Below are 10,650 nucleotides of genomic sequence, written 5' to 3'. Positions count from 1 at the left end.
TGTCAATATCCCTCGGCCTGTGGCTCTATGCAAAATCTCACCTCGTGGAGTTGCAATGATCATGAGAACGGTGAGGAATCAGCCCAGAACTACACGGGAGGATCTTGTCAATGATCTCAAGGCAGCTGGGACCATAGTCACCAAGAAAACAATTGGTAACACACTACGCCGTGAAGGACTGAAATCCTGCAGCGCCCGCAAGGTCCCCCTGCTCAAGAATACATATACATGCCCGTCTGAAGTCTGCCAATGAACATCTGAATGACTCAGAGGACAACTGGTGAAAGTGTTGTGGTCAGATGAGACCAAAATGGAGCTCTTTGACATCAACTCAACTCGCCGTGTTTGGAGGAGGAGGAATGCTGCCTATGACCCCAAGAACACCATCTCCACCGTCAAACATGGAGGTGGAAACATTATGCTTTGGGGGTGTTTTTCTGCTAAGGGGACAGGACAACTTCACCGCATCAAAGGGACGATGGACGGGGCCACGTACCATCACAACTTGGGTGAGAACCTCCTTCCCTCAGCGTGGGCATTGAAAATGGGTCGTGGATGGGTATTCCAGCATGACAATGACCCAAAACACACAGCCAAGGCCACAAAGGAGTGGCTCAAGAAGAAGCACATTAAGGTCCTGGAGTGGCCTAGCCAGTCTCCAGACCTTAATCCCATAGAAAATCTGTGGAGGGAGCTGAAGGTTCAAGTTGCCAAACGTCAGCCTCGAAACCTTAATGACTTGGAGAAGATCTGCAAAGAGGAGTGGGACAAAATCCCTCCTGAGATGTGTGCAAACCTGGTGGCCAACTACAAGAAACGTCTGACCTCTGTGATTGCCAACAAGGGTTTTGCCACCAAGTACTAAGTCATGTTTTGCAGAGTGGTCAAATACTTATTTCCCTCATTAAAATGCAAATCATTTTATAACATTTTTGACATGCGTTTTTCTGGATTTTTGTTGTTGTTATTCTGTCTCTCACTGTTCAAATAAACCTACTTTTAAAATTATAGACTGATAATTTCTTTGTAAATGGGCAAACGTACAAAATCAGCAGGGGATCAAATACTTTTCCCCCCCACTGTATATATACACATATAAAGAAATATATATATACACATATAAAGAAATATATATACACTGCTCAAAAAAATAAAGGGAACACTTAAACAACACAATGTAACTCCAAGTCAATCACACTTCTGTGAAATCAAACTGTCCACTTAGGAAGCAACACTGATTGACAATACATTTCGCATGCTGTTGTGCAAATGGAATAGACAACAGGTGGAAATTATAGGCAATTAGCAAGACACCCCCAATAAAGGAGTGGTTCTGCAGGTGGGGACCACAGACCACTTCTCAGTTCCTATGCTTCCTGGCTGATGTTTTGGTTACTTTTGAATGCTGGCGGTGCTTTCACTCTATCTATCTATATCTATATATATATATATATATACATATATATATATATATATATATATATACATATATACACATACATACATACATACATACATATATATACACACACACATATACACACACATATACACACATACACACACACACACACACACACACACACACACACACACACACACACACACACACACACACACACACACACACACAATAAATGGTGTGTATAGACAGTATGGACAGTATATGAATAGAAAAGGTGTGTACAGCAGTAGTTATATAGGGGTGTGTGTGTATGTGCGCACTTTGATGTTCAGTTATGAGAGTCATATAATTCCTGCTCCATTCAGTAAAGCTAATACGTATAGACACACGTGACAGAATGTGTGCAAAAAAACTAAACGCCAGTGTGTGCATGTTACAATGGGAATCACATACCGTACTGATTCATTAGACATTAGTTTTTGTTGTTCAGATGACGACTTCCGCAACATATTTATGAAAAAATGACGTCGGCCGACATGATGCACTCTTTAGTACAAAAAAAAAAACTTAGGTGACAATGTGTTCTGTGCAAGAAGACATTTCTGTCAGCCCAAAGTCACGCAATGTTCCCAGCCTGCCTCCAAAGGCCCCCGGCCCCCAAAATACCGTTTAAAACACGTCACACTCCTTTAGTGCGTCTGACAGAGTCAGAGAGATTGACAAACAGGAACAGAGCAGCAGAGACCTATTATAAAATGTGCCATTACTTAGGAAGACGAGTAATTCTGACCCAGCTACTGAAGTATTATTACTACGTGTCCTTTTGTACAACATGTAGGTCCTACTTCAGCACATAAATCTGTCTCTGTCTAGGTCAATGTGCCCTTTGTCTCCAGCGTGAGTGTGAGTGTGTGTGTTCTTCAGTGGGGCACAGTGTGAGAGAATATGAGTGTATGCAGGCAGGTACTCAAGCCGATGTACTGAGAAACCTGAGCACTGGCAGTGGTTAGACTTGACATCGTGTTCTTCCACGCTGAGGAAAAGAACACGACTCTAAAGTGTCTGAAAGAAAAAAAAAGCACATGATAAAATGCCTCTCTCCCTCCTTGCTTTGGCACTGTTTGGTGCCAGCAGAACACAGAGACCTAGAATGCGAATACCAGATGGGGGTTGGAATTTTCAATAACCTGAATTAAACATTATAATATATAACTCTTTGTGAGTGTAAAATCAAGACAATTCCCAAATAAAGTGTGAAGGTACTGTCAGAGGTATTAAAAGCATATTGGAATGGAATATGTCATTCACAGGTACAGTGTGTGTGTGTGTGGGGCTGCCTCCTCCAAACACACAATAACTCACCCAGAAGCGGAGGAAGACGGTTTGTGTGTTCCATAAGATACAGAGATACAAGGACAATGTGCACTGATGCGAAAGACTCATTCAGAAGGCTGTGGCTCTGACGCAATTTACCAGAGGTGGCTCCAGGTAAATTAATGGACTGACGGCAATGTGATTTCCCACAAGGGTGTGTGTAAAATGGGGGCAGGAGAAAAGGGAGAATAATTGTCTTAGGACTGTGGAGATACGTACTATATCGGTGTCACAGGAGGCTGCTGAGGGGAGGACGGCTCATAATAATGGCCAGAACGATGCAAATGGAATGACATCAAACGCATGGAAACCATGTGTTAGATGTATTTGGTACCATTCCACGAATTCAGCTCCAGCCATTACCACGAGTCCATCCTCCCCAACTAAGGTGTCACCAACCTCCTGTGATGTATGTATGGGCAGAAAATGAATGAATAGTTGAACAGCTGAATAGACAAATGGTAGAAAATACAACAGTAATGTGTTCTGGAGGATGCTGTGGAGGCGTACGAGGTGTGTTACTGAGGGACTGGGTTCCACAGTCACCTCTGAACACACAACGCCTGTCTGATGTAATCGTAGACTGTGAGGGCGACCGCCGACACCGATGGCGTTGTTGAGGTGTGGGTTGTTGTGCGACTGACTGACCTGGTGTACTCCATCGCTGGCTGTGTAGACGGAGGTGAACTGTTTGAGGTGGTCTCGGGCATGGCTCAACTCTTTGAGGGTCTCAAACACCCCCTCCACTGCTGTATGGGCCCTCTCCATTGTCAGCTCCTCAGGACTACCACACCCTAGGGAGGGAGGGAGGGAGGGGAGGGGATAGAGAGAGTTTACACTCTCATGCAGAATTATAGTCATCAAGCATGTCTCTCAGAGATGGACAGAAACAGAACACGTTTTCTAGTTTCTAATGAATGAACTAGATTACCGCAGTAAAGCCAGGAGGAGGAGTACAAGAGGCCTTTTATTTACCACAGAGAACCTCGTGTTTATTTATTTTTTACTTAACCTTTATTTAACGGGGCAAGTCAGTTAAGAACAAATTCTTATTTACAATGACGGCCTACGCCGGCCAGGCCCTAACCCAGACGACGCTGGGCCAACTGTGCGCCGCCCTATGGGACTCCCAATCACGGCAGGTTGTGATACAGCCTGGAATAGAACCAGGGTCTGTAGTGATGACTCTAGCACTGAGATGCAGTGCCCTAGACTGCTGCGGGACTCAGGAGCCCCCTGTGGCCCCATTTCAAAAGGGTGCCATTGGCTAGGTGGGCAGGGGTAGGTAACGTTGGCACCTGCATCTCTCTCTCCCCCTGCTAAGGAATTTTACATGAACATTTTAGTCATTTAGCAGACGCTCGTATCCAGAGCGACTAACAGGAGCAATTAGGGTTAAATACCTTGCTCGACAGATTTTTCACCTAGTTGGCTTGGGGATGCGAACCAGTAATCTTTCAGTTACTGGCCCAACGCTCTTAAACTGTAGGCTACCTGCAGCCCTATGGAATGTGGTTGCCATTGGTTAATGAGAAGATTAGTGGTATTAAGACAGAAAATACATATAAAAGCAAACATGAAACCAAATGAGGAAGACAGCCCCGCTCTGCTCAGAGAGACAACCACCTGGGATGAATACTGCTACATACTGCAGACGACAGCATCAGGTCTACTGCCAAACAGTACACTTACATAAGATCATCTGGGTTTTTCTTCTCCTAATGGAACAGTTATATACAGTGCATTTGGAAAGTATTCAGACCCCTTGACTTTTTCCACATTTTGTTACGTTACAACCTTTGTTCTAAAGTAGATTCAATAATTTTTTCTCCCTCATCAATCTACACACAATACTCCATAATGATAAAGCAAAAAACAGTTAAAAAAACAAAAACATTTGTTGTTTTTTTGTCATTATGGGGTATTGTGTTTAGATTGTTGCGATTTTTATTTAATTTTTATACATTTTAGAATAAGGCTGTAACGTAACAACATTTTGAAAAAGTCAAGGGGTCTGAATACTTCCCAAATGCACCGTATGTAGACTACTAGCCTAGAGGTCAGAGTTCAGCCCAACAAAGCCTCCATATCAAAGGAATACTTTTCTACTACTGTCCCATCATTCTCTGAGTCCAGGGCTCGAAGCTTCTGTTTCTTCCCTCATCAGGAAGACAACTACTGACCAACATATTAACCCTGTGAATTGACTTCCTGTGAGCTCAGAGCAAACCAATATAAACCCAATGTACAGAACAAGATAATTGGCTAAAAACAGTACATTGCAGTGATCTGGAGAAGACCAGTCCAAGCCATTCTGTTGTTTTTCTTAATGCAGATTGCACAACTTTCGAGGGTTAAGTGAGCTGCCTCTTTTCTTGCTAGATAAGATTGTCCAGACAGCTAGGCTCTGACTGGGTTTTCTATCAAACCATGAAACAAAAGCAAAGCACTTACTTTAACCTTACATAACTACATTTAAGATCCCCTTCCCTCTTTGGGGAAAGCACATAAGTACATTGTGTGTGTGCGTGTCCCCGTTTATGTGCAAGTGTGTCTACAGGCAAAAATCTCCATTCCCCATTAAATATTCATAAAACTTCTTCTAGAAGAAATCTCTTTGGTTCAAGCTCGCCAAACAAAACTGAACTGGAGTTTATGCCCATGTATAAATAAACCGACTTTAACATTGGGATGATTTCGCCCATAACGCCCTCTGAAGTCTGTAGGATCTGTAATTGAAGTCAACAGCGCAGGCCAGTTGTATTTTGGTCAAATCTATTTTGGAGAGTGGGATATGTTCACATGCACTCCAACATCAACACAGAGAGATAATGTACACAGAGTGACCTGACTCACTGCCAGGACTGTCAGGATTTCATCTGTATTGTATAATGGTTATTGTTAGGTCCTTCTCCTCCAAATAGAGCTGATGTCATATTTAGCCCTGGCGGGTGTGTTGATAGCAGTTGCTGGCTATTGGAATGTAAAGCGTCTCGCTCTGTGGCTTTCACTTCCCCATCAGCCGGCTGGGTTAGCTCATAGGAAAACAGCCCTGCTCTCCTATCAGATGGACAGCAGTGTGAAGAGAGAGAGGGTCAGATGTGGGCTTTATCTTTCCAAAACAAGAACATGGATGTAAGACGGCTTGCACAGGAGAGGCATCTTGCAAAGCTACTTAAAAAGTGTGTGTGTGTGTGTGTGTGTGTGTGTGTGTGTGTGTGTGTGTGTGTGTGTGTGTGTGTGTGTGTGTGTGTGTGTGTGTGTGTGTGTGTGTGTGTGCGTGCGAGCAAGCGAGTATAAACTCCCCCCAACGTATGCAAACCAGCTACACTGACGGTTAGAACGCCTGACTCACAGTTCAGATAAACTCACACTGACAACCCTAGGGGGATGCATCATAGCCATGTCATTCTGCTATAGTGAGGGTGTCAGCATGTATATCGTGAGGGTACTGTGATGGGGGTTGAGGGAGGATGTAGAGCTTGAGAGAGAGAGGGAGGAGGGAGCGTGTGTGGAGCGTGAGAGGGCTGGTTGACTGGTTGCCAAAGCACACAGTGCTGCAGGTCTGGAGCTGGAGCTGGCTGCTGGCTCTGCCAGGACAGGACACAGTCTGTGGTTGAGATGTTGATCATGCCACTGCCACGGAGCACACGCCACGGCACCAAGCAGCCCAACCCGGCCCAGGTGCTGCTTCTCTGACAACAGCTAGGTGGAATGAAATGTTCGTGGCAGAACGCTATGCTGTCTGCCTCTCAGGCAACTCTGGGACAGATCTACCCCAAAACTAAGCACTAACATTAGTGTGTGTGTGTGTGTGTTTGTACAATTCTGTGTTACTTATGCATGCATAATCATGCATATGAAAGTGTATTTTTTATGAATGCTTTTTTTTTGTGACCAAATCTTTATTAATTTTGTAGTTTTCTTGTTGGGGAGGGGGGGCTACAGGCACAATACAAAAATTCATATAAAGTACACAAACACAAAGCATTGATCACCGTGATCATGCCACAGAGCCAGAAAGTAACAATAAATGTAGCAGGTAAAGAAAATAAGAAAAGTAGTGAGCCTCCACCCCCAACCTCGCACCCCATTCCCACAACATGTCTCCATCCAACCACCCACCCCATCCCCACAACATGTCTCCATCCAACCTCCCACCCCATTCCCCCAACATGTCTCCATCCAACCACCCACCCCATTCCCCCAACATGTCTCCATCCAACCTCCCACCCAACATGTCTCCATCCATCCAACCTCCCACCCCATTCCCCCAACATGTCTCCATCCATCCAACCACCCACCCTATTCCCCCAACATTTCTCCATCCAACCAACCACCCACCACCCAACCCATCCCCAACATGTCTCCATCCATCCATCCATCCATCCATCCATCCATCCATCCATCCACACACTCCATCCCCCAACATGTCTCCATCATCCAACAACCTACCACCCACCCCATCCCCCAGCATGTCTCCATCCATCCATCCATCCAACCACCCACCCCATTCCCCCAACATGTCTCCATCCATCCATCCAACCACCCACCTCCCACCCCATTCCCCCAACATGTCTCCATCCATCCAACCACCCACCTCCCACTCCGTTCCCCCAACATGTCTCCATCCATCCATCCAACCACCCACCCCATCCCCACAACATGTCTCCATCCAACCTCCCACCCCATTCCCCCAACATGTCTCCATCCAACCTCCCACCCCATTCCCCCAACATGTCTCCATCCAACCTCCCACCCCATTCCCCCGACATGTCTCCATCCAACCACCCACCCCATTCCCCCGACATGTCTCCATCCAACCACCCACCCCATTCCCCCAACATGTCTCCATCCTACCACCCACCCCATTCCCCCAACATGTCTCCATCCCACCCACCACATCCCCAACATGTCTCCATCCATCCATCCACACACCCCATCCCCCAACATGTCTCCATCATCCAACAACCCACCACCCACCCCATCCCCCAGCATGTCTCCATCCATCCAACCACCCACCCCATTCCACCAACATGTCTCCACCCATCCAACAATCCACCCCATCCCCCAACATGTCTCCATCCAACCTCCCACCCCATTCCCCCACATGTCTCCATCCATCCAACCAACCACCCACCTCCCACCCCATTCCCCCAACATGTCTCCATCCATCCAACCACCCACCTCCCACCTCCCACTCCATTCCCCTAACATGTCTCCATCCAACCACCCACCTCCCACCCCATTCCCCCAACATGTCTCCATCCAACCTCCCACCCCATTCCCCCAACATGTATCCACCCAACCACCCACCCCATCCCCACGACATGTCTCCTCCCTTTCATCTACACTGATTGAAGTGGATTTAAGTGACATCAATAAGGGATCATAGGTTTCACCTAGATTCACCTGGTTAGTCTATGTCATGGAAAGAGCATTTTCAAACTACTAAACAACTGTTAATTTAGAACCACTCAGTGTGCAAAACATGATGTTCTCAAACCATTACTGTCCATGATATCGGTAAGGGTTCGGATTACACATTTGGACCATTGGGGAGGTGCAAAAGTCCGCCCTCCAGATCGCAAGGCATATTGAAATATTGGAAAATGGGCATGCCATTTTGATTCCCAGTAAAAATGTTCTATACTGTATACAGTATATATTTTGTTTGTACGTTTGGGCTTTATAGATTGTAAAAAAGAAAAAACGCATACAAATAAACAAGTATATTCAAGTATATTTGTCCAGGCCTCAATTGTTTCTTGACTTGCGCCATTCATTCTGACTGTCGATAATTATAAAGTTATACCTTCTAAAAGTAACTGTATCCACTGGCAAATTGGGAGAGAGTGAAGTGATTGCCATCTAAGAGCCAACATATTTTCCGTGGCAGTGCTGCCTGCCAGCAGTAATTGTCTCTGATGAATTTTGTAACTTTTTCCCAGAAGCATTTAACTGCAGGGCACGCCCACGTCATATGAAGGAAAGTGCCTACCTGATTTAGGGGACACAGTGAACAGTTGTTCAGATTCTCTTAGATCTGTTGGCCATACTTTTATAACGGCTAGTTCAGAATATGAGCTTTCCAAAAGTGTAAAAAAATATATATTATAGAGATCCGTCCTTCGGGAACCCAGATTATTTATTTATAAATCCCATCATTGGATGGGCCAGCATAGCTGCTTGTAAATATAGAAAAAAGGAGTTGCCTGGTGATGTGTATGCGTCTTTCAAATCTTAGAATTTTCTCAAACCATTACTGTCCATGATATGGGCAAGGTTAGGGATTCCCCATTTGGACCATTGGGGGGATGCAAAAGGCCACCCTCCAAATCGCAAGGCATTATTGTGAAATATTGGGAGTATGGGCATGTCATTTTAAATCCCAGTTACATTTGTCAATTTTGCACCAAATAAAGATTGCGTGAGCAATAATAGGACCAACGCGTAATTTACATTGTTGAAGAGATATATCAGTAGAGACCACGTCTTTCAGGGCAATAGGCAACACCATTCTCTCTATACTCAGCCAGGGGTGGAAGAATCATGTCTAAACCCATTTAGGATAGGACGAACTGCTAGTGGCTGGAAATACAATTTAAAGTTAGCTACGAATAGTCCTCCTATGTCTTTCCTTCTTTGTAAGTTTTTTTCATTTTCTCCGAGATCGCTTACCTTGCCAGATACAGTTTGAAACCGCACTGTGGATTTTATTCCAATAGGCAGAAGGAGGAGACAAGGGAAGCATTGAACTACAGAAATTCAGCCGTGAGGGAAAAAAGTATTTGATCCCCTGCTGATTTTGTACGTTTGCCCACTGACAAAGAAATGATCAGTCTATAATTTTAATGGTAGGTTTATTTGAACAGTGAGAGACAGAATAACAACAAAGAAATCCAGAAAAACGCATGTCAAAAATGTTATAAATTGATTTGCATTTTAATGAGGGAAATAAGTATTTGACCCCCTCTCAATCTGTAAGATTTCTGGCTCCCAGGTGTCTTTTATACAGGTAACGAGCTGAGATTAGGAGCACACTCTTAAAGGGAGTGTGTCAGCTTGTTACCTGTATAAAAGACACCTGTCCACAGAAGCAATCAATCAATCAGATTCCAAACTCTCCACCATGGCCAAGACCAAAAAGCTCTCCAAGGATGTCAGGGACAAGATTGTAGACCTACACAAGGCTGGAATGGGCTACAAGACCATCGCCAAGCAGCTTGGTGAGAAGGTGACAACAGTTGGTGCGATTATTCGCAAATGGAAGAAACACAAAAGAACTGTCAATCTCCCTCGGCCTGGGGCTCCATGCAAGATCTCACCTCGTGGAGTTGCAATGATCATGAGAACGGTGAGGAATCAGCCCAGAACTACACGGGAGGATCTTGTCAATGATCTCAAGGCAGCTGGGACCATAGTCACCAAGAAAACAATTGGTAACACACTACGCCGTGAAGGACTGAAATCCTGCAGCGCCCGCAAGGTCCCCCTGCTCAAGAAAGCACATATACATGCCCGTCTGAAGTCTGCCAATGAACATCTGAATGACTCAGAGGACAACTGGGTGAAAGTGTTGTGGTCAGATGAGACCAAAATGGAGCTCTTTGGCATCAACTCAACTCGCTGTGTTTGGAAGAGGAGGAATGCTGCCTATGACCCCAAGAACACCATCCCCACCGTCAAACATGGAGGTGGAAACATTATGCTTTGGGGGTGTTTTTCTGCTAAGGGGACAGGACAACTTCACCGCATCAAAGGGATGATGGACATGTACAGTGAAATCTTGGGTGAGAACCTCCTTCCCTCAGCCAGGGCATTGAAAATGGGTCGTGGATGGGTATTCCAGCATGACAATGACCCAAAAC

At 45.2% G+C, this 10,650-nt stretch overlaps 1 protein-coding gene across 1 annotated transcript in view; it reads right to left on the bottom strand.

The window, feature by feature from the left end:
- The window catches only part of LOC106584113 (sec1 family domain-containing protein 2), a 163,067-nt gene that overhangs the window by 15,411 nt on the left and 137,006 nt on the right, over positions 1 to 10,650 (bottom strand). The window contains exon 6 of the mRNA XM_014168979.3: positions 3,428 to 3,573. Coding sequence (XP_014024454.3) covers positions 3,428 to 3,573 — 146 coding nt within the window. The remainder of the gene's footprint in view (positions 1 to 3,427; positions 3,574 to 10,650) is intronic.

This window comes from Salmo salar, chromosome 23 (genome assembly GCF_965601325.2).
Source record: "Salmo salar chromosome 23, fSalSal1, whole genome shotgun sequence".
Classification (NCBI taxonomy): domain Eukaryota; kingdom Metazoa; phylum Chordata; class Actinopteri; order Salmoniformes; family Salmonidae; genus Salmo; species Salmo salar.
Note: the sequence above shows the minus strand (reverse complement) of the source record. Positions and strands in the feature narration are given on the sequence as shown.